The sequence below is a fragment of the Arvicola amphibius genome, chromosome 10, assembly GCF_903992535.2.
Source record: "Arvicola amphibius chromosome 10, mArvAmp1.2, whole genome shotgun sequence".
Taxonomy (NCBI): domain Eukaryota; kingdom Metazoa; phylum Chordata; class Mammalia; order Rodentia; family Cricetidae; genus Arvicola; species Arvicola amphibius.
Genome location: NC_052056.1, coordinates 96030207 through 96054761, shown reverse-complemented (window position 1 = coordinate 96054761; position 24555 = coordinate 96030207). Strand labels below are relative to the sequence as shown.

The 24555-nt window shown below is 48.6% G+C and overlaps 2 protein-coding genes across 2 annotated transcripts; both read left to right on the top strand.

Annotated features, from left to right (window-relative positions):
* Window positions 1–3145: 3145 nt before the first annotated feature.
* Window positions 3146–9206, top strand: LOC119825552 (paired immunoglobulin-like type 2 receptor beta). The gene is made up of 5 exons (XM_042055843.1): window positions 3146–3313; window positions 3624–4010; window positions 6596–6785; window positions 8241–8374; window positions 8908–9206. Exons 1-5 carry the CDS (start codon window positions 3226–3228, stop codon window positions 9204–9206), a joined length of 1098 nt encoding a protein of 365 aa, XP_041911777.1. The 5' UTR covers window positions 3146–3225.
* A 6549-nt stretch (window positions 9207–15755) lies between these two features.
* Window positions 15756–19681, top strand: LOC121677332 (paired immunoglobulin-like type 2 receptor beta). Its single transcript, XM_042055842.1, has 4 exons — window positions 15756–15893; window positions 16192–16578; window positions 17289–17421; window positions 19540–19681. The coding sequence occupies exons 1-4, from the start codon at window positions 15806–15808 to the stop codon at window positions 19679–19681; spliced, it is 750 nt and encodes a 249-aa protein (XP_041911776.1). The 5' UTR covers window positions 15756–15805.
* The last annotated feature ends 4874 nt before the right edge of the window (window positions 19682–24555 follow it).

The window sequence follows — 24555 nt, the reverse complement described above, 5'->3', positions numbered from 1 at the left end:
GGTTTGATGCCTCTGACTTCCCTGTTCCCTTGATGTCACCTCAGGCTCCCAGCTCCCCTGTCCCCTTTTCTGTTGTCACCTCTCCACACAGGCCCAAAGGCTCTTCAGAACAGAGTTCCAATTTTCATGATGTGGCTGCTGTGTCTTCTGATCCTTGCCTCTCCTCGGAAGCAGAAGTAACTGCAGTCCCATGCACTGGGAGCACTGAGACCCAGCCTGGGCACCGTGTTCCCTGTGTGCCTTTCACAAGGTCCTGCAGGAGCTGGGGACTCTGGGCTTCGCTGTTGCTCACAACCTTGCTCTGGCCGTGTTTACTCAGGATGAGGACTTGGTCGGCAGGTGCTGGATGATCAGCTGTGAGAGGTGCCTTGTATGATTGTGTGTGTGTGAGTGTGTGTGTGTGCGTGTGTGTGAGTGAGTGTGTGTGTATGTGTGCACGCTTGTGCAGTCACGTGCAAGTATATGTGTCTACAAGTAAGGGTGTGCTCATGCATGTGCAGTCTAGAGAGCAACATCCGGCTTTACTATTCCAGACACCATGTACCTGGACATTTTGTTTTGTTAGTTGGTTTTACTTATTTGTTTGTTTTGCTTATTTATTTCTTTTTTTTTTTAATCAATCTGGTTTTGGTGGTTCTGTTGTGGTTTTGTTTGTTGTGTTGGGACAAGGTCTCACTATGCAATCCTTGCTGGAACTCTATACACAGACCAGGCTAGATTCACGCTAACAGATGTCCACTTGCCTCTGTCTCCTATATGTTAGAAAGTAGGCATGTGTCACCAAGGCCACTGTAATTTTTTAAATTATATTTACTGATTTATTGTAGGAGGAAGGGAACACTCAATTTTCAGCCTGAGCAGCAGCCAGGTTCTAACACTGCGGTCTGACACTCCCCATGCTCACATGTATATAAAAGCCCCATGTGTGCACCCCACAGCCCCAGGCTGCTCTTCCACAGAAAGTGCCCTTCCTCTGAGAAAGCATCATGGCTGCAGGGCCCTGTCACTGTTCTTGGGGGAAAATGGTTTCACTGCAGGAGACTGATTACAGCATCCTGGTCTGAAGTCATCCCACAGCAGGGTCCCTATGGGAATCTACTGAGTCCAGGACTTGAAACAACAGAGCCCATCACTTGGGATTGCGGGGCCAGCAGGTGGCAGCAGTGAGGCCGAACTCAAGGGGAAGCTGGGCTCCTGAAGAACCAATCAGAGCCTGTTGTATAAAAATGCTGGAGACCTGCTGCTGACATAAGACAGCCTCATGAGGCCCAGCTCCTCCTTGAGAGACTTAGCCATCGAATGACCTTCGCCTACAGACCCGAGACTGTAGAGCAAGGCCAGATGAACTGGAGGTGAGCGCTCATGAACAAGAGGGCCCCCCTCTCAGAGCCACTAAGGCTAAGGACAAGGTTCATCTGGTGGAGTGCTTACCTGCCTGGCAAGCACAGCTAGGTTCTATCTCCAGCAGAGCAAAGGGGCATACCTGTCGCCCAGCACACGGAGGGCAGAGAGGAGGTTCTGTAGGAGTTCAAGGTCATCCATCTTGGCTACATAATAAGTTCAAGGCCTAGTCTAGGGTACATGAGACCCCATCCAATAAGGGAGGCCTTTCTAACAGGTACAATAGGCCCAGTCCCCTCCCCTGACCGAAGGTTCATTTGGGCCTAAATCATCCCAAAGGTTCTGTGCTCTGGACCAAGGAAAAGATGGACGGATACAGAAGTGCGTCCTTTTGCAGCTGGCAGTGAGGCCATGAGAATGAGAACCATGACCATGAGAGCTCAGGTCAAGGGATCAGAGGACCATGGGGACTGTGAGGAAGGCAGAGAAAGCAAACATGACAGAGGCAGCTGCATAGTAACCTGCAGGGAAGCATGGAGAAGGCAGTCAGGGCCAGGAAATCTAAAGGAATGGGAAGTCACCTCTGCACATGTCACTCAGAGAGAATGATGCCACTTCCTCTGACACAGTCTTGTCTTCCTGCTCTTCAGAGAACTGATGACATCTGGTCATGAGGAAGGGTGGGACAACCTCCTACAGAACCAGCCCTGAGGACACCACAGCCTCCGCCCTCACCTCTCACACATACACCCCAGCCACAGTCCAGCTGTGTCCACTCTTGGAGATGCTCCAGGCAATATATCAATAATGACACACTGTTGCTCTGAGCCTTCGTTCCCACTTCATGCAAAGGAGGCTCCAGAAGAGCCACAGCTAGAAGGAATCACTCAAGTGTTCTGTGGGAACAGTCTCCTGGGAGCCCAGCAGCAGATCCGTGGCCTTTGAGGGAATTTCAGAGGCTGCACCGAGCAGGCAGCTGGAAATCTATGTGGAGTGGAGGAATACAAGAACTCCATGGGACTGAAGTCCAGGCTTCTGCCTTGTACCAGTCATGAAACATGTGCCAGGGCTTCTCTGACCCTTGGTTTCCTCTTCTGAGTGTGTGTTAAGGGTGGTGAGAGGCAGGAAGGCTCCTTCAGAAACTGAATTAGCTCGGCAGTAACTGTCGAGGTGAGGGGGACAGTCACCCAGGAAGCCCAGGCAAGTTACAGACTCAGCAGCAGCAGGAAGCAGTCAGGGCAAGGTGTCCAGTGAACATTGGTTTTCCTTGGGTGCTGTGAGGAGTACCTGAGGGGAACAAGAGGTCTAAGAACAGATGAAGATGGGCTCACCATACTAGGGCTGGGGACTGAATGTGTTTCCTCATCGCCTCCTTTCTCATTGTGTCTGAAGTGAACAGAAACCGGTAAGTTCTTTACCTACGATCACTAAAGAGAAAGACACAGGCAACCATCATGAGGAAAGACATAGTGAGAAACAGACTGAGGGGAGGGCAGGAGTGGAGGAAATTATAAAGCTGAGGAAACAGTGATTGCAGGCTACACAGGGAATGGGAAAGACTGGATGAGACAGGAGTTCAAGGCGGAAGAGAGGAGAGCCCAGCATGCAGAGGTCAAGGCTGTATCTTCCAACAAAAATGCGGGCTGAGCTCAAGGGCACAGCCATCTTCTCAGTGACCACAAACGCGGATCTTCTGCAACATGGGAAAGAAGAAGCCAGAATGATAAAGGAAGTTGCTGGCAACAAGGAAGTGAAGATGGGGAGGTCCTCCCCCCAACTCAGTCCTCCACATACAGCCCAGGGGATGAAGATCATTTTTGTTCTGGTTGTCTCCTGACTCCTGACCACCCCAGCGACCCTTCACAGGACCTGTTCTCCCTCCTGATGGCTCCACTGGTCTCTCTTACTAGAGGGATTCCGGACATGGCTTGGCTCCTGCTTCTGCTGCTGCCAGCAGCCTGCCTGCAAGCTGGTGAGTGGTGGGAACCTCACTACTGGAGACTTAACAACAGGAGGGGTGGGTGGGGCTGGGAAAAGTCGGCTGGCATGTGGGGAGGTGACTGCTCTAGAAGCCAGCTTGTCCTCTGTGCCACAAGAGAAAGCTTATCCGCAGAGTTGGTCCAGCCAACCTTTCACCATCTGATCTGTCCTATATGGGACAGTGGGACGTAAGGACAGTCATCCTCTGTGCCCCACACCTGCCTATGGATGATGGCTCAGAAAGCTCTGTGTTGTCTATTCCATCTCTTGAAGTGGCTTCAGATTCTCCCCATCCTTCTCAGGGAACCCAGCAGGATCCAACAGAGAAAAGCTTTATGGATTTGATCAGCCAACACACGTCTCTGGTGTCCAGGGCGGCTCCATTGAGATCCCCTTCTCCTTCTACTTCCCCTGGAAATTGGCAAAGGATCCACAGATGAGGATTCTCTGGAGATGGAAGGACTACCATGGGGAAATTATCTACAACTCTTCCTCGGGTTTCATACATGAGCATTTCAAGGACCGGCTCATCCTGAACTGGACACAGCCTCAGACATCCGGAGTCCTCAGAATCCTGGACCTGAAAGAGAAGGACCAGACAGTGTACTTCTGCCGAGTTCGTCTGAAAACGACAAAAGGCATGGAGGTTTTTCAGTCGATCGATGGGACCCAACTCACCATCACTCCAGGTGAGCCACCCTGGCTCAGGCTTTGATACCTCTGGCTTCCTTGTCCCCCTAGATGTCCCCCCAGGCTCCACAATTCTGACCTTGGTTTCCTATTCCTTTTCCTTGGCTCTGACTCAGGATCTTTCCATTGTGGTTGTGACAAGTCTTTGCTCTCTCCTCTGACCGGTCTGTCATCCTCTGCTCAGATAGAACTCCAACTCACTCTAGATCTCAGCATGAGGCCTTCCCTCTAGTTCACCCCCTTTCTGTCCAAACTAACACTGCAGTTCAGGTCACTTTCCCCTTCCCCGTGACTTCGAGGTGGATTGACATCTCCAGGATATAGCTGACTCACTTGGTCCTGTGTCAAGGCTCCAGTTAGTCCCAGTATGGAGCATCTCCACACAGCTCCAACCTAAGCCCAGAACATGCAGTAGGTGCCCACTGGATGTTCTTGGTGTCCTACAATCCACTGTAAACTGACATCTGTCACCACAGTCCCCTGTGTCCCATCCTAGCTCCCCGGGACACATCTCTCACCTCTCCCTACCCACTCTCTGGTTCATGGAATCAAGAGATAAGGCACCTCAAGGATGATTCTAGCCCTTTTAGCAGCAGGGGTTCCGTGTCTTCAGACTGAACCCTAGAGCTTAGTGAATGGTTCTTTTACTGTTCTTCAGCTTACACAATTTTATCAAGTTGATTTCTGCACCCCAACATCTCTCATCTAAGCTGCCCGAATCCTCAGATGAAGAATACCTGAGGAGTTCTGAGCACTGCTTCAACCAAATTTGCATAGGCTTTGCACCTTCAGAAAATTATCAGGCAAGGATCACATAGAGGGCACAGGGGACAAAATGTAGCAGTCACAAAAGGCAGATTAAGGTGAAGTGCTAACATGCTGGGGTCAAACCAGGTGTAAATCTGTGGGAATTCTCCCTGCAACTCCCATATAGGGTTTCCATTTCCCAACTCCCCTCTCCCCTTCTTTGTCCTCCTGCCCTCACCTCTCCCACACAAGCCCCAAGGGTCTTGGGAACTAATGTCCCCATTTTCATGATGTGGCTGCTCTGTCTTCTGATCCCTGCCTCTCCTCTGAAGCAGAAGTAACTGCAGACCCGTGCACTGGGAACACTGAGTGGAACTCTATGCTGCTGTTACCCCTGCACCCTTTAAATCGCCCTACAGGAGCTGGGGACTCTGTGTGCTTCCTTGTTGACAACAACCTTGCTCTGTGGCTCATTTTTGAATATATTTTGGTGTTTTGATTTTTATAAGACAGGGTCTCACCATGTAGTACTGGTTGTTCTGGAACTCACAGAAACCTGTTACTTTTGTCTCCCAAGTGCTGAGATTAAAGGCCTGTGCTACCACATCCAGCAGTAGCTGTTGACTGGATTAAAACCAACCTGTGAGAGGACGCCCACAGCACAGTTCTTGTGCAGTCTGTACGGCTGCCATGTTGACCTGATGTAATGTCTAACTGCAGCTGCCAGGGCTCAGGGAAGGGAGAGAAAGGAGCGGCTTCTTGGGTCTACAGTAGTGATTCTCATCCTTTCTAATGCAGAGACCCTTTAATACACTTCCTCATGTTGTGGTGACCCCCCCACCATAAAATTGTTTTCATGGATGTTTCATAACTATAATTTTGGTACTGTTATGAATCGTACTGTAAATATCTGATTGCATGTGATCTTATATTCTACCGCTCTTGGGGTAGCAAACCACAGGCTGTGAACTGTTGGTCTAGTGTCTCCAATTAGATAAAAGTGGACATTGACCTTAGTGAGGATTGCAGAGCAGATGACTGTATGCTGCCCTGTACTGAGCTGGACACTTATCATCAAAATTATATATTTTCTGTTTTACATTTTGTGTTTCGTTTGTGTGATCATGAAGGGTCTGTTAATTCAGGTGTGTATGTGTGTGTGTGTGTCTTTTGTGTGTATGTATGTATATATGTAATCTTTGACAATTCTTCATATTCATTTGAGTCTAAAAGAAAAATTCAGGAGCCATTTCCTTATTTTTTGAGACAGGGTCTCTCACTAGCTTCATGTTTGCCAAGTAGATAGATAGGGCTGGCTAACTAGTGAGCCCTAGGGACCTGCCTGTCTCCACCTCCTTTTACTGGGACACAACTCACTCAACTCTCTTTGGTGTGGAACTAAATATATAGAGACAGGCTGGCTTTAACTCACAGAGATCTGCTTGCCTCTGCCTCTAGGACTAAGATTAAAGGCCATGCCCAGGTCACCAGGCTCTTCATATGGATTCTAGGGATCAACTTGGGGTCTAGAGTTCCTGAGAGCAAACACGATGCAGACTGAGACGTCTGCATGTTCCATGCATTCATAACCAAAAGAACTGTATTTCTATGACTTAATTCTCTGTGGCCACATGAAATCTGAGGATACACAGTCAGGAGAGGTGGAGCATGTGCACTGAGCTTGCTCTCCTGGAGTCTCAGCCTTCAGCATGTGTTCCCCTCTGTGAACTTCTAACATCTGCTCCCCATCTCACCTCCCACAGAGGAGACAAGATGTGACACTCCCCGCACCCCTCCTCATCCAGGGAGGATCTGCTCACTCCTCATCTCTCCCCAGCAGTAGGCACCACCATGCAGAGCACCTCCATTGTCACCTCTGCAGTTACCACGGCTGGTCTGGAGGACACAGAGGGCCAGAGGAATCCTTCACTTGTGAGCCTGGGAGCCACAGTCACAGTGGTGGTGGCCAAGGCTGTGCTCATAACCCCTGTGTATGTGATGCTGATCTTCCTCTGGTGGAAGAAAAGGTGAGTGGTCCAAGACAGGGCCTCACCTGAGCTTACCTCTGAGTTTTCTCAGTTGTGGGACATGGAGATAGGTATTTGTATTAGTCAGGGTTATCAAGAGTAATGGAACTTATGGAATGTATTTATATGTGTGTGTGCATATATATGTATATATGAACATATATACACACACATATATATATATATGTATATATATATGAATTTATTGGAATGACTTATAGCTGCCACTCAACAGTAACTAGTTTTGAAAGGAAAGACCAAGAACCCAGTAGCTGCTCCATCGCACGAGGCTGGGTGTCTCAGCTGCTCTACTGGGATCTCGAAGACAGAAATGAATGTGTGACAGAGGTGAGGGCAAGCAGGTAAAGGACACCCTTCCTTTTCCATTGCCCTTACACCAGCTTAAAACAGAAGGAGTGGCCCAGGTGAAAGGTGTGCCTGCCAGCCTCATGGTCTGGATCAAAGGCATGTTGTCTTCCCCACTCAAGATCCAGATCACAAGTGTGCCCTCTGTGTCTGCATTATAGTTCATTCCAGATACACTCGAGTTCACAGCCAAGAACAGCCAGCACGGTAAACATGTGCAGGGCAGACAAAAGAGAACAGAAGGACAAAAGGAGGCTGAACCCACCCAGGACTGAATCTGCTCCTAATTCCTTAGAGTCCCAGCTGGAAATCAGAGGATCAAATGCAGATGAACACAGCCTGCTCCTTGTAGGGAGCCGATTTGCTGGCCGCCATTACAAGATGGCACCGAGCCCCTGCACCATCGAGTAAACAACTCCATATTAGGCAAGGCTGTAGACGGAACCTCTCGCATGCGCAGTAGTGCGCAGTAATCTTGGCCAATCCCGTGGCCGGGGGCATCGAAAGACGAGCGAGTAGCCAATTCAGGCACGACCTGTGTCCGCTCTCCCTATATAAGCGGCTGCCGTTTAGTGCTCTGGGCCCTTCGCTTCCTGCTCTCCCTTCAACCAAGAGGCTCCAATAAAGCGTGATTTGAAAAAAATCCTCGACTCGGTGGTCGTTCTTCCCTGCTGGCCAGGGGGGTTCGCCACAGCTCCTGAGGAATTCAAAAGGCACACAGGAGCCTCAGGGGCTAACTGCTCATTTGGAAAGAGCTGTGGCTGCTAAGCAAGGTCTGAGGTAGAGCAGCCTTCAGGGACAGCATCTCACAGGAGTTGAGACCATGAAGAGAGAGATCTGTTTGAGCTGGGAATATGGCATCTATATAAAAAGGAGGACATGGTGTGCAATAAAGCCACAGGTGAAAAGAACATGTCTGGGAAGAACCTACACAATAAGAGGTGAAAGATTTGTACCCTAAAAACTACACACGGCTGAGAGAAATTACAGAGCAACCGGACGGCTCAGTTGGTAAAGTGCTTGTGCCACAAACACAAGGACCTGGCTTCCATCCCTAGGATTCACAGATAAAGTTGACTACATTGGCAGATACTGGACAGGAAGAGACGATAGGATCCATGAGGGTCACTGTGCTGCCAGGCTTGCCCAATCAGGGAATCGAAATCAAGGGCAGACCTGTTCCCAAAACTACAATGGACAGCTCCTGCAGGATGATATCCAAGGTTGTCCCCTACCACCCACATGTGTGTACACATATGCAAATGTACACATACATATACGTATTGCACAAAATAAATTTATAAATAGTAGTAAAATACTGAAATAAATATATGGATATTTGCATAATGGAAACATTTATACAATGACTCCTTATAATGCAAAGCAGTCTAAAAAGTCAATGCAGTCTCTGTTCAAATCCCAATTGCTTTTTTGTGAAGACAAATGATTTGTCTTATAAAATCAAAAGGATTCTAAGAAACAAACATGGGGACACAGTAGGAGACACCCTAATTCCAGCATTGGGAAGTACATGGGGGGGGGGGGAATTAAGAGTACAAGCTAATATGAAGTTACATAGAAAGTTAAAGGTCAACCTGGCTTCCACAAGATCTTGAACACACATAAACAAAAGCAAAGTGTGGACTGGATTCAGAACAGACTTAAATCCATGGTAAGAAGACCACAGGACAGGAGCAGAGATGAGCAGACAGTGGAGTGTAAGGGAAAGCCCAGAAACACAGACTTGAACATGCAGGCCCAGGTTTTCACAAGGGCTCAGCCCTGCAATGGATAAAAATTGGAGCTGAGAGGAGGAGAGCAAGAATCTGGGAGGCAGCAGATTTGACTGGGATTCGAACCCTGAGACTGAATCTGCAGGGTGCAGTAGCTGCACTCACAGGGGAGCCAGGGAGCCAGGTTCAAGGGAGACAAAAGGGAGGCCTGGTGAGTGCAGAGCAGGGAGAGCAGGGAAGGGACATGAGTTCAAGACAGGGGAAGGAAGCAAAGGGAGAAGGACATGGACAAGGGGCAATGGACAGGAGAGCTGTCCTCTGATTGGCTGTGCTGTGCAGAAGGACAGCTGAGGACTGTCCTCAGGTCCTGGGGACTCTCAGTCCTGTCCCTGATTGGCTGCTACAGAGCTGTTTGCTTTCTGGGCCCCTAATGTTGTCTGAACACAGAGAAGCGCTGAGAGGCAGACAGAGGATCAGCATGGCTGCCACACTGACACTGGTTCTTCTCCTACAGGCCAGCAGACTAAAGATGAAACCCAGCCATGAGAGCAGCTGACATCCCAAGGAGCAGGTAAGGGGCTGCGTGGGGAAGATTGTTCTGAGAGCATGCAAGGGAGCTAGAGAGATGGTTGAGTTAGAAACCCTTGCACACGGGCAGGAGGACCTGAGTCTGACGGGGAGCACCCACATTATAACACAGTGAAGTGACAGGAATTGTAAACCCAGCCCTGGACAAAAGAGACAGCCAGAGTCATGGAGCTGTCCATCCAGCTAGTCCAGCCTAATTGCTGAGTTCCAGACCAATGAGAGACCATGTCATAAAAAATAATGTGGGTGACTCCAGGGGATACATCTTGGTCATAACATTTTCCAAATTTACTTTAAATGAAGTATTTCATAATTACGTATTAGAGGACAAAAGAAAAGTGGGGAGCAGAGAGACAGCTCAGTGCGAATAGGTGTCTGCAGCCAAGCCCAATGGCCTGAGTTCATTTTGGGGACACAAACTGTGCAAGTAGAAAACTGACTATGGAAATCTGTCCTCTCCTTCTCAGGCACAGCACTGTCTGTTAGTCCCCAGCTAACAGAACTCCAGGGGCCAGCATCGCTCACCAGGGTGGTGAGTTTCCATCAAAGTAGGGATTGGTGACCACACACCCTGCATCTCAACCCCTTCCCTGACCATGGCCTGGGAATCAGAGAGCAGGGCTGCAGGCCTGTGCTGTGAAACATCTGTCCATGGACGGGTGCAAGAAGAGAACCCCACTCCTGCCATGTGTGCTCTGATTTCCCCTTCTCAGAACCCAGGTCAATCTGTCTGTCTCTGGTCCTGAGATCCCAAATGTGCTGTTTCCTATCTGTCCATGGAATTAATAACATTTTTAATAAATGTCTTCCTCTCAGACATGATCTCACATCTCTCTTAATGCAGCCCAATACACACACATGAGACCTTAGAGAGTAGCAGATTGTGTCCAGGAGCAGAGACACAGAGAGAAACAGGTAACAAGCTCCACACTGAGAACCACTGCATGAGAACCCTGTTCGTCTCTCCGTTCTCCCTGGACACTGTCATCTCAGCCACACCCCTGACCACTCCATGCCCCTCCTCAGGTGACAGACCATTGGCTTGCTTGGGTCCCATGCTGGGCTTCCTTCCCTCACAGGCCCATCTACAAGCCCCCACTTCCCTTATTTCCTGCCATGTTGATATCCTGACCTCTGGGGTCTCCCCTAGGACAAGATTTCCTTCCCAAGTCCAGTCTGTCTTAACATTTGATAGTCAGTGGGTCAGCTTCTACAAAAGAGCATGCTGGGACATAAGGACAGCATCCACACTCACCAATAAGCATAAAATCCAGTCTGCTTTCACAGCCAGAGGTGGTGCATGGGCATTTGGCAGTGTGGCTGTAGTTGGCCCCCATATGCCCATAGGGAGTGGCACTATTAGGAGGCTTAGCTTTGTTGGAGTGGGTGTGGCCTTGTTGGAGGAAGTGTGTCATTGTGGAGGTGGGCTCTCGGGTCACCTATGCTCAGTCTATGCTCAGGATAGATACAGTCCACTTCCTGTTTCTTGTGCATTCAAATGATAACTCTCAGCTTCTGCTCCAGCGCAGCATCTGCCTGCATGCTGCTATGTTCCACCATGAAGATAATGGACTAAACATCTAAAACTGGAGGCCACACCAAATTATTTCCTTCATAGGAATTGCCATGCTCATGGTGTCTCTTGACAGCAATAGAAAACCTAAGACAGGCGTGCATGATTCAGATCCACCAATCACAGTCCTGCATAGATGCAGCTCTTATTCCATCAGTGACAAGCCTCGAATGTGTATCAATCAGGGGCTGATTGCTGAGTCATTGGAAAACTGTCCCATCCCCATGGAAGTAGCTGAAGCTAGGAGGGGTGATGGAGACGTCACCAAGGCTTCTCATGACTAAAGTAGAGTCTCCTGGGGCAGCTGTGAGATGTCTGCTGTGGTGTAACTGGATCCAAGGCTCTGGGGCTGAACTCAGCAGCAGCCGCGGTCACAGTGATCTTGGCAGCTGGGGTGGTGTCTCCTCTGAGCATCCTTGGGGTTTTCACACAGGCAGGTTGCCATGATGACTGTCTGCCCAGTCACCTAAAGTGTGGTTAATTCATCTTCCTCTCTCTTCAGGCAGCTGGGCACAGAAAAGGGGCCTCGTGGATGTCACTCCAATGGTCACGTGACTTATCATGTCAGTTTCCATTGTTCAAAAGGAAGGAATAAGAAAGGGGCCCACAGCAAAGGCTTACACAGAACCAGCATTCTCAACATCATTTATATAAAATTCCTTCAGGGAGAAGGGAACATGATGTTCGAATGGGAGCAGACATGGGGTCTAGCCGGGCTACCACTCTTTAGGGTTTGTGTTCCCCAGCCAGAGCCATTCAGTAACAAACAGTACTAGAGGAATCCGGGCATGGTGGCATAAGCCTGTAATCCCAGTGACTGACACTAGAGGTAGCAAGATTATGAATTGGAAGCTCTCATTAGTTCCTATAGAGTTTGAATCCGGTCTGGGCTACATATGTCTCTGTTTTGAAAGCAACAAAACTAACTGAAACTCCAGACAGTAGAGAGGTCATGGATGCAGGTCATCCATTAGTTCACTTTCGTTGGAGACAGAGAACTTGAAGATGTGATCAGTTTTTCTTCAGATTCACTGAAATAAATTTGTGAATATTAATAGTTTCGTTTCATCAATATATAAAGTTGAAGAGAAAATTGAGTTTCTCCGTTTCTGTGACCTCAAATTCAATGATGTGTGAGTTCCTTCCTCTGCTTTGGCTATCTGCAGAACCTGAAAGACTTCATCCAAAGGAGTAGGGGGCTGATGTGGTCACCCCGCTGCTCACTAGACTTGTAGGACATGGTATAGAGTCTCTTCTTGGGGCTCCCCTCTACAGGGGTGCAGGGAGGCGCTCACACTAAGGTTGGACAGCAAATGACAGATGTTGATGTCATCAAGGGAAGAAAAAAATAGTTCAATGGGGGCGGGGCTACTGTGCTACTGTGATGTCCTAGTGCAGCCTGAGTGTCCTGTCTACACCACAGGTCATCTTCCACCCTCTCTCTAGGATCCGCTCAACTCTCTCAGGACCCAGTCTGGGCAGCTACTCTGAGCTCCTTCTGGGCTGCATTAGTTGTCACTGAGGATAAAAATTCAAGGAGTGTGAGACTGGATGGTGTGACAGATGGATGGACAGACGGACAATTGTCATCTATGTGTTGTCTGCTGGGGCAGGACCCATCTGCCCTTCACTATGTTATTTGAGTGAAATTTCTGGAATTGGATGGTTCAGGCAGAAATTTGAAGGGCCATTCTATTCTCTGCCATCACTGCCATGGGAAAATACATGGGGTCTGAATGCTGGGGACACGATCAGGAACTGGAGTCTGAAGGGTCACAGAGGCTGGACTGGGGAGGCCGTGTTTACTCAGGATGAGGACTAGTTAGACATGTGGAGCACAGCACATGTCTCCCTGCATGATATGTCTGTGTCTGTATTCAGGTGCACATGTGTGCACATGTGTGCTCACCTATGTGGAGGCCAGCAGACAACCTCAGGCGTTACTACTCGGGACACATTCACTTTGGATTTCTTTGTTTGTTTGTTTGTTTGTTTTGGTTTTATGAGACAAAATCTATATAGCCATTGCTAGCCTGAAACTTGATATATAGACCAGGACAGCCTCAAACTCACTGAGATCCACTCGTGTTTGCCTCTGCCTCTGCCTCTCAAAAGCTGGAACTGAAGGCATGCACCACCATGCCTAGCCCACTTTAAGTTTTTGTTTTTTTTTTTTTTTTTTTTTTGGTTTTTCGAGACAGGGTTTCCCTGTAGTTTCTAGAGCCTGTCCTGGAACTAGCTCTTGTAGACCAGGCTGGCCTCGAACTCAGAGATCCGCCTGCCTCTGCCTCCTGAGTGCTGGGATTAAAGGCGTGCGCCACCACCGCCCGGCCCCCACTTTAAGTTTTAAATTTAAAATTATTCTGTGGGTGCAGGGCACCCTTGTGCTACTATAGCCTGAACAGGAGCCAGGTTCTAACACTGCAGTCTGACACTCCCCGTGGTCACAGGTATGCAAAAGCCCGATGTGTGCACCCCACAGCCCCAGGCTGCTCTTCCACAGAAAGTGCCCCTCCCCTATGAAAGCGCCATGGCTACAGTCACTGCTGTAGGGGAAACATGGCTGTCACTGCAGGAGACTGATCACATCATCCTGGACAGAAACCATCCCTCAGCAGCGTCCCTTTAGGGATCCAGCAGAGTTCAGGGCTTGAAACTGAACAGAGCCCATTTCTTGGGATTTTGTGGCCAGCAGGTGGCAGCACAAGAGACAGCTGGAATCCTGAAAACCCCTCCAGAGCCTGTTGTATAAAAAACGCTGGCCACTGCACCTAACATGTGGCAGCCTCATCAGGCCTCGTCCCTCTTGGTGACTTAGAAATCTGTGAACTTTTACTCACAGATGCCAGACTAAAAGGCAAGACCAGATGAAGCCTGGAGGTGAGCACTCATGACCAGGAGGGCCCCTCTCAGCCTCGTTGAGGATACAGATGTAGTTCATCTGGTGGAGTACTCACTTGTCTGGCATGCACAGAACCCTAGGTTCTATCTCCACAGGAGGCAAAGGGTAACAATAGAACACATCTGTCACCCCAGCACTTGGGAGAGCAAAGAGGAGGATCTGTAAGTGTTCAAGGTCATTGTTGGCTATGTTCAAGGCTCACCCTGGGCTACTTAAGATGCCAAACAATAAAGGGGTAGGGAGTGCTTGCTGACAGGTGCAATAGGCCATGTCCCCTCTCCTGACTGTTGTCCTGACTGCGGCCAACTCAAAGGTTCTGTGCTCTGCATCTCCAAGGACAGGATGGATGGATACAGAAGTGCGTCCATGTGAAGCTGGCAGTGAGGCCATGAGAATGAGGTGCATGACCATGAGAGCTCAGGTCAAGGGATCAGAGGACCATGGGGACTGTGAGGAAGGCAGAGAAAGCAGATATGACAGAGGCGGCTTCATAGTCACCTGAGGGGAGCATGGAGAAGGCAATCAATGCCAGGAAATCTAAGGAAATGGGGAGTCACCTCTGCACATGTCACCCCGGGAGAATGATGCCACTTCCTCTTGCATAATCACATCTTCCTACCCTTCAGGGAACTGATGGGCCTTGTCATGGGAAGGGTGGGATGATTCTACTCAGAACCATCCCTGTGGCCACGACAGCTGCTCCCCCTACCTCTCATGACTCCATTCTGATCACATCTCCAAGATGTCCTGGGACATATGACGTGAGTGACACACTGCTGCTCTAAGTCTTCTTTGTTCACTTCATCCAAAGAAGGTTCTAGAACAGCCACAGCTAGAGGGAGTCACTCAAGTGCTCTGTGGGAACAGCCTCCTGGGAGCCCAGCAGCAGATCCCAGATCCCTGGCCTTGACGGGAGCTCAGAGGCTGCACTGAGCAGGCAGCAGGAAGTCAGTGTGGAGGGTGAGACTACAAGAACTCAATGGGACTGAAGTCCAGTCGCCTGTTGTGTGCCAGTCCTGTGACATGTGCCAGGGCTTCTCTGACCCTTGGTTCCCTCCTCTGAGTGTGTGTTAAAGGTGGCAGGAGCAAAAAGTTTCCTTCAGAAGCTGGAGTAGCTCTGGAGTCAGTGTCGAGGTGAGGGAGACTAGTCTATAACTTACCCAGAAGCACAGGGAGGTTACAGACCCGGCAGCAGCGAGCAGCCAGGGCGAGAGTGTCCACTGGGCCTTAGGATTCCAGGGGCGCTGTGAGGAGTCCCTGACAGGCAGCAAGAGTGCAAAGAGCAGACGATGGTGGGGGCACCAAGCTAGGGCTGGGACTGAATGTGTTTCCTCATCACCTTGTTCCTCGTTGTGTCTGGTGAGCAGAAAATGATCAATGCCTTAACTGTGATTATTAGAGAAAGAGAGATAAACACACAGACAACCAGCATGAGGGGAGACTTAGTAAGAAACAGACTGAGGGGAGGGCAGGAATGGAGGAAATTGGGACCTGAGGAAACAGTGATTTCAGGCTGCAGAGGGAATGGGAAAGACTGGATGAGACAGGAGGTCAAGGTGGAAGAGAGGAGAGCCCGGCATGCAGAGGTCAAGGCTGATTCTTCCAGCCAAAATAGGAGCTGGGTTCAAGGGCACAGTTACCTTCTCAGTGACCACAAGGGCAGATTGTCTGCAACATGGGAAAGAAGAAGCTACAATGATAAAGGAAGTTGCTGGCCACAAGGAGGTGGAGATGGGGAAGTCCTGCCCCCACTCAGTCCTCCACATGCAGCCCAGGGGATGGGGATCATTTTTGCTCTAATTGTCTCCTGACTCCTGACCACCCCAGTGACCCTCCATAGGACCTATTCTCCCTCTTGATGGCTCTGCTGGTCTCACTTCCTGGAGGGATTCCAGACATGGGTTGGATCCTGTTTCTGCTGCTGCCAGCAGCCTGCCTGCAAGCTGGTGAGTGGTGGAAACCTTACTACTGGGGACCTAACCACAGGAGGGGTGATTGGGTCTGGGAAGAGTCGGCTGGCATGTGGAGAGGTGACTGCTCTAGAAGCCAGCCTGTCCTCTGTGCCCCAAGAGAAAGCTCATCCTCAGAGTTGGTCCAGCCCAACCTTTCTCCATCTGTCCTGTCCCACATGGGACAGTGTGACATAGAGACAGTCCTCCCCTGGGCCTATGGATGATGGCTCGGGAAGCTCTGTGTTGTCCATTCCATCCCCTGAAGTGGCTTCAGATTCTCCTCATCTTTCAGGGAACCCAGCAGGATCCAACAGAGAAAGTCTGTATGGGTTTGATCAACCAACACACGTCTCTGGTGTCCAGGGCGGCTCAATCGAGATCCCCTTCTCCTTCTATTTCCCCTGGAAATTGGCAAAGAATCCACAGATGAGAATTCTCTGGAGATGGAAGCACTTCCATGGGGACATTATCTACAACTCTTCAGCGGGTTTTATACATAAGCATTTTGAGGGCCGGTTCATCCTAAACTGGACACAGCCCCAGAAATCCGGTGTCCTAAGAATCCTGGACTTGAAAGAGGAGGACCAGACAATGTACTTCTGCCGAGTTCGTCTGAAAACAACAACGCGTATGGAGGTTTTTCAGTCGATCAATGGGACCCGACTCACCATCACTCAAGGTGAGCACATCCCAGGTCAGGCTTTGGTGACCCTGGCTTTTTTATACCATAGATGTCATTAGTGATCTTATATGTCTGATTCTTCCCACAGATTCCTCTCGTGTGTTCTGTCCCCTCCCCAGAGCTCTGCCATCTTCCTCTTTCCTCTTCCCCACAACCATCCACAGCCTTAGCTGCTCTCTCTGAGCGGCCCCCTCACTGTGCCCTCAGATCCCACCCCACTCCCAGGCCTCAGCTCTTCCCAGATGCCCAGTCTCCTGCTCCTTTCTCCCAACTGCACTACTGCCCTGCCCACCCCTGCCCTTGTTGCCAGAAATCCATGTGTGTGTGGCCTCTCTAGGATGGAGCAGCCTCCACTTGGTGCTGTGCCAGGGTCACCATTAGTTCCTGGTTTACACCATATCTCATGCCTTCCACAGAGGGTGCCTTTGTGCCCCCATGTATACCCCTCCTTCTCTGGATCCCCCTACCTCACCTGTATCTAAGACACAGCCCTCACCTCTCCTGCCCCAGTTTCTTTTCCCCCTCCCTCAGTTCCCTCTTCTCCCTCACGTTCTCACCATGATCAGGTCTTCTGGTTGCTTCACCTCCTCTGTGGCAGCTGTGACTTCAGCTTCCACACCAAGTGCACACAGACCCAGCCTAGTCACCGTGTGCATTATCGCGGCCACCTGTCACCACTGCTGGGCACTCTCTTGGTCATTATACAGAGAGACGCAGAGACCAGCAGAATTCAACCCCTGCCCCAGGTCATGCCAATGACCAACAGACCCCAAAAGGACCCTTTACCTCCAAGCGTCTCTCAACTATAGACACAAGGTCTCTGCTGGAGTTCACTCTATTGTTTGCCTCCCTTCTATCTTGATTTCATGGGCCATAAATATATGGTGTAAGCATACATGTATGTGTGTGTGTGCACACGCATGCGCGCGCGCACGCACATGTGTACACATATACCCCTCTTTGTGCTTGGGAAGGCTAGAATGAGACATTGGGAATCCTCCTCTAGTAAGACCAACTTTATTCCCTTGAGGCAGGGTCTCTCACTGAACCTGGAACTCACTGTATTCTTCTGGGCTAGGCTGAAGGGCTACGAAGCTGCATTGATCCTCTTGTCCCCATTACCCATGGTTTTGCGGTTGCAGGGGCTCACATGGCCTGAATTACAAATAAAGTGTATGATATCTGAAGAAGGAGCAACTAAAATTAATCTTTGGCATACACACACATACACATACACACACAGACATGCACCATTATGTGTGTGAAAAATTTTAATAAAAATATTTAAAAATATTTAAAAAATAGCCGGGCGGTGGTGGCGCACGCCTTTAATCCCAGCACTCGGGAGGCAGAGGCAGGCGGATCTCTGTGAGTTCGAGACCAGCCTGGTCTACAAGAGCTAGTTCCAGGACAGGCTCTAAACCCTGTCTCGAAAAACCAAAAAAAAAAATATTTAAAAAATAAAATATAAAATTAACAGCAAAATAGTAATCAATTATCATTAATTGCATTGCCAGTTCTCAGCAGTGCTAGTGATAAGTGGGTTGTCCCTTCCAGGTAACACCCACCCGCCTCTCCCTGGCCAACCACTCCTCATCTTAACCCCTGTGCTGGCTCAGGATAAAGTCCACAGCCAGAACTGACCAGGCCGCCTTACGTCTGTGTTTCCTATGCCTCCTACACCTTTCCCTAAATTGCCTTTTCTGAAATTTGTTCTTCTCAGCCTCCTCCCTCTTTCCTAATTTCTCCTGGCCCTCAAGATAATCTGTCAGGTGCTTGGTAGAAATCTCAGTTTAAGGCAGCCACGCCCATCTCTCCTTCAGTCGGACACACCATGGTTTCTTCTTTAGCAGGACTTCAGATGGTCCCCAAGGCCATATGCGAGTAGACCAGGGCTCTGCCATTGAGTTACACCTCATGGCCACTATGGGTTCTTCTATCAGTATTTTTAAAATTAATTCATTAACTAAATATTCCTGCCCAATGTTTTTAAAATGTTAAAATTAATAATAAAAAGACATTTTTTCTTTCCTTCCATCTTTTAAGACAGAGTCTCATGTAGCCCAGGTTACCCTCAAACTTGCTATATAGCTGAGGATGGTCATGAACTCCTGACCCTCCACCCTCCACTTCGCAGGTGCTGGGGTCACAAGGGTGTTTCTCCCCTTTTGTGTACAGTGCCTGAGATGGGACTCAGGGCCTCATGCATGCTAGGTAAGCCCTCTACCAACTGAGCTACATTCCCAGACCCCAAAAGAAATGCATTTATCTAACCAAAATTCCCACATTTAGTGCAAAGAAATCACACCCGGAGAAATATTTGCAACAAGTATTGTGAAAGAACCCTGTGGTTGGTTTATTATCTTTTCATATAATTTAATTTTTGTAGTCAAATTCAATAATACATTCCTTTGTAATTTTTCTCTTTCGTGTCTAAGCAAAATGACCCTGTGATCACTATGTCTCTGTCTCTGTCTCTGTCTCTGTCTCTCTCTCTCTCAATGAAAACAGATTCTTCTCTCATGCAATACCTCTCAACCACAGTTTTCCCCTCCCTTCTCTTCTTCCATCTGCCAACATCATCTTCCCTTTCCATCAGATCCACCCTCCCCACTCCCGTTTTATTCTTTGGAAAAGAGACGACAGTCAAACAGGACAAAACAAGACACAATAAGACAAGGCAAAAGCCCTCCTATCATGACAGACTGGACAAGACAACCCAATAGGAGGAAAAGAGTCCCAAGAGCAGGCAAAAGAGTCAGAGACACACCCACTCCCACTGTTAGGAGTCCCACAAAACCTCCAAGCTAACAGCCATAACGTATACTCAGAGGACCTGGTGCAAACCCTGATCTGGTTTTTAGATTCTCTTGTAGAACAGCATGTATTTCTGGTCTCTCTATCCCATCCTCTTCCACTGTGTCTTCGTTTTGTTGTACTTCCTGTTTGTGTGCACAGGCACATGGGTGTCTCAGTGGCGGCATCAGAGAACTTTTGGGATTCGGTTCTCTCCTTCCAACTTGCTTTGAGGCAGGGTCTCCCCCTGTTGTGTGTCCTCACCATGGAGTCCAAGATGGCTGCCCAGACAGCCTCCCTATGATTCTCCCATCTCTGCCTCCTGTCTCCCAAAGCAGGGCTGCGGTTGCAGATGCTCATCACATCTGGCTTTTTCTGTAGGTTCTGAGGGACCAAACGTCATGGCAGGTGCTTTTATCTGTTAAGCCTGGTTCCTTATTTTTATTAATTTTTTAATTTATGTGTATGTGCATGCCAGTGTGGTTACATATTTACATGTATGTGTCTGTGTGTACATACATGTGGAGGCCCGGTAACAACCTCAGGAACCTTTCCCTGGGCACTTTATGCCTTTCAATTCTTTCTTTCTTTCTTCCTTCCTTCCTTTCTTTCTTTCTTTCTTTCTTTCTTTCTTTCTTTCTTTCTTTCTTTCTTTCTCTTTCTTTCCTCCTTTTTTATGGATAGGTGTCTGTCTTTGGCCTGGAACTTACCAAGTGGGCTAGGCCACCTGGCAGTGAGCTCAGGGATCTGCCCATTTTTCCCCTACAGTGCTAGGATTACAAGTGCATGGTGACAGGCACAGATCCCTGGGGATGTGACTCAGGTCTTAGTGCTTCAGAGGTGTCCTGGTTGGAGCTTCTATTGCTGTGAAAAACACCGTGACCAAAGGACTCAGGGAGGAAAAGGTTTATTTCACTTACACATCCCAATCACAACCCATCATCAAGGGAGATCAGAGCAGGAATTCCAGGCAGCAACCTGGAAGCTTGAACTGAAACAGAAGCCATTGAGGAGGGCTGCTTACTGGCTTGATTTATAGGCTTGCTCATCCTGCTTTGATTACAGCATCCAGGAACATCAGCCCAGACATGGTACCACCCACAGTGAGCTGGACCTTCCCACATCAATCAAATCAAGAAAATGTCCTACAGACTTGCCTATGGGCAATCTGATGGAGGCATTTTCTCAGCTGAGGTCTCCATCCCAGATAACTACAGCTTTGTCAAATCGACACAGTAACTAACCAGAGCACAGGGCAAGTGCTTTCTGGACTGAGCCATCTCCTCAGTTGCTGAGCTGCCTTTTCTCCTCTCGGGACTACACTTTCTTAGTGACTCTAACCTTATCCATGACAGTGGCTGATGAGACTCCTTCCTTCTCAATCATTACTCAACCACTATGCTTCCAACAACTTTTTGTTTTTTGCTTTGTTCTTTTGGGACATTCTGCAAAAGGAGGTAACATATATGTATACAATTATGTGCATATACACACAAATATGTATAAACACATGTTTGTCTACACTCCCTGTTAAGATTAGGGCAACTAAGGAATTTCATTATATATTTGCTCTGCAAAATGAATGTGCTGTAAGCCACTGGACCGCATATTGCTGAGTTCAAATGACATATTGTACATTATACACATTTATACCTGAGGCAGGGTCTCACTATGTAGCCCTAGCTTGTTGAGAACTTGCTATATAGACTAGATGGGCCTTGAACTCACAGAGATCGGCCTGTCTCTGCCTCTCAAATGCTGGGGATAAAGGTGTGTTCCACCATAGTCAGTTTTAAAGTGATTTTTTAAGTGGAGTTGTGTAGTGATGAGGTGCGGGCAGGCCTGCTTTTCATCCCGCCCAGCTCCCGGCCACCGGCTAGCTTATGACCCGAAATAACAACACACAAACTGTATTCTTTTAAACACTGCCTGGCCCATTATTTCTAGCCTCTTACTGTCTAATTCTCACATCTCTTGCTTTAACCCATATCTAATAATCTGTGTAACACCACGAGTGGTGTCTTACCGGGAAAGATTCAGCATGTCTGACCTGGTGGCTGGCTCCATCGCGACTGTCTCCCTGAGGAGAGGCACGGCAGTCTGGCTCAGAAGGCAGAGGCATGGCGATTTATTAACTTCCCTTCCCAGCATTCTGTTTGTCTACTCCGCCCACCTAAGGGCTGACCAATCAAATGAGCCAGGCAGTTTTTTTATTAGCCAATAAAATCAACTCAAACAGAAGACTCTCCCACATCAGAGTCGTGCAAACCTGTGATCCCAGTGGGAGGTGGAGGTGAAGAGATCAGGAGTCTAAGGTCCTTAGCTACACGCCAAGTTCAAGGCCAGTCTGGGCTACATGGATTCCATCTTTAAATAAATGTTAAGAGGAGTGGCTTTGTAATTGTGAGGACCAAAGTTGAAATCCCATCACCCACGGAGAAAGCTGGGTGTCCCTGCATATGCTGTGACACCAAGGAGGTGGAGGCAGGAGGATTGCAGAGTTTGTTGGCTTTCAGTTTAGCTGATACTTGAGCCCCCATTTCACAGAGAGATGCTGCCCCTGAGGAAGAGATGGAGAATGTTGCAAGAGGACACAGAAGCCTCTTCTGTCCCCACATAATATTCAGGTGCACATAATATTCAATATCTTGCACTGAGAATTTGTTCAATAACTCACGTCTAAGGAGCAGCCTTGTCCATCCTGGCGGCTACTTCTGTTCTAACAAGGACTGTTACTAGAAAATGACTGTTGAGATCTGTGTGACTTAGAGATTGCTCTCTGTAAGGGATGACAGGAGCATCTGAGGACCTTTCTACCAGGAAGTAGAGTTGTCATTGCTCACCCGATCTCAGCCTCAGCATCTATTCCCTTCTTCTTGTGTGAGCTTCTAGGAGCTGTTCCCCATCCCGCATTCCCCAAAGGAGACAGGATACCCGTGTCTGTCTGTCCACCCCCCCATCCTAGAAGGACCTACTTGTTACTTGAGTGTGGGGTCCGAGCCTGGGCCCTGGCAGCTCCAACAAGCCAGGCTTGACCAACTGTCCTCAACAGGACAATTTAATTAGACAATTAAACAGGTCACAGTGAAAAGCAGAGGAAAGAAGCATTCTCAGCTTACGGGAGCCTTAAAGTTCTGCCCTGTAAGACTTCCCCATTTGGGGTTCAATTAAAGATGTCAGGATGAGCTAAAGAGGGGAAAGATCTGAGGGGAAAGAACTTTACTCCCAACAGCTTCCGTCTATCCACAATTCTTTATTCTCTCTCCAATCCATCATTTCTCATTGTTCCTCTTGTTCTCCCTTGGTCCTTGTTCTACGTTGTTCTCAGTTCTACCCATTACAAATGTTCCCAGCCATATATATCCTTAAAACCAGCAATTCCCCAGACCTGGCAGGTTCCAGGGACAAAAGTCTTTTGACCCATAGAAAGTCAGGTAAGGGGTCTCTCTCTCTCTCTCTCTCTCTCTCTCTCTCTCTCTCTCTCTCTCTCTCTCTCTCTCTCTCTCTCTCTCTCTCACACATACACACACACACACACACACACACATCCATCTATGAACTCCTTAATGGAGAAAGTTAGTTAAGAAAGGAATTAAATCATCATAGGATTCTAGAGGGGAAGTTTAGTGAGCTAGATTACATTTTTAGGTGGTAGAAAGAGCTAAAAGGTTTATTTCAGTAAAATTATGAACAGATCATGGATTGTTCAAATCAGCGCGCCACTTCTTTACTCCCAGGATGCATAGAGGCTACCAGGTAACCTACATAAACAGTCAGGGAGAAGTCATGGCTCTTGATCAGATAGCACACACACACCAGACGCTGCAGTTTCTATGGTCTAGGTCTGGAGTGAGACTCATTGCTCTAAACCAAGAAGACAACCAGGCCTCTAAATTATGCTTCTAGGCTACACTGTTATCAGTCATTCTGATTCTGGGTGTTGTGGGTCTTTCTCTGGGTTGCTATTTTTTTTATTTCTTAATTATTTCTTCTGCTGTCCCTGAGAGTCCTAAACTAAAGTCATCAGTGAACCGAGGTGAAGGTGAGCATAGGAGTTAAGAATCTTTGAAGTGGGGTAAAACCAGAGCAGCAGCTTGGGCAGGTGATGCTCTACACCTGGACCCTAAGCCCTGACCAAATGCCTGCTGATAAAAGTAATTGCAGGAAGGCAGATCTCTGTGCTTACCTAGGAGAGAGGAACAGGCCTGGCAGTGGGAAACTGTTCTGAACTAGGGAATTAATTCCCAAATATGTAACAGAAGGGAAGCCAGCTATAGTGAAAAATCTACAGCAAAAGACAGCTACTTTGTTCACAAAGCAGGAATGCCAAAAGCCTTGTCTTTGGGTTTAGCCTTTCGGGGATTCCTTGGTTCCAATAAGCTGCTCCTTAAAAATGACTGGGCAATTACTGTATGATGTCATGGCTTCTAGCATTCAGCTTGACCAGATTGGGAAGAGGAACAAGGAGGTCCCAACTCCATATTTGGGATTTGACGCATCCTGACCTGAGGTTTAGGCCTAAACAGAAGACAAGACATAAGCACAGCCAAGCAGTCCCAGTTCCGGTGTGGCCCCGCCCACAGTGAGCCATCCTCTGTCTCCAGTCTCTCCTGCAAGGTGATCTGAGGAGTTGTCAGAATGGTGTGAACTCTCTTTCTGGGAGATCAGTTCTTTACTGGCTGGCTCCAAGCTTTGCCTTTTCCTTCTCCCAGCTTGAGACTCCTTGGGTGTCTCCAGTTCCTTGGAATCCATTGCTTCAGTATCTGACGGCAAAGAGTGCTGCAGAGGCTTCTCTAGAATCTTCATTCCTCCTGGGGAAGTTCATGCTGACTTCCTTTATCTCTTCCCAGCCCCCACGACCACCGCTCCAAGCCCCACCACTGCAACTTCTGCACGCACCAAAAACGTCCTCACAGCCACAGAAGGTCAGATGAGTGGAGAAAATCAGATCCAGGATCTGGGAACCAGAGTTGGGTTGGCCGTTGCTGCTGCTGTACTCCTGGCTGGAGTTTTGGGATTGACAGTGTTCATCAGGTGGAAGAGGAGGAAAGGTAAGTGGTCCAGACGGCATCCCCATCACACTTCCTGAGTGTTTCCACAGGACAATCTGCACCAGAGTCATCAAAGGGGATTGTTGACAGCTCAGATCCTAGGGCTCAGGTGATGGTTCAGTCAGTA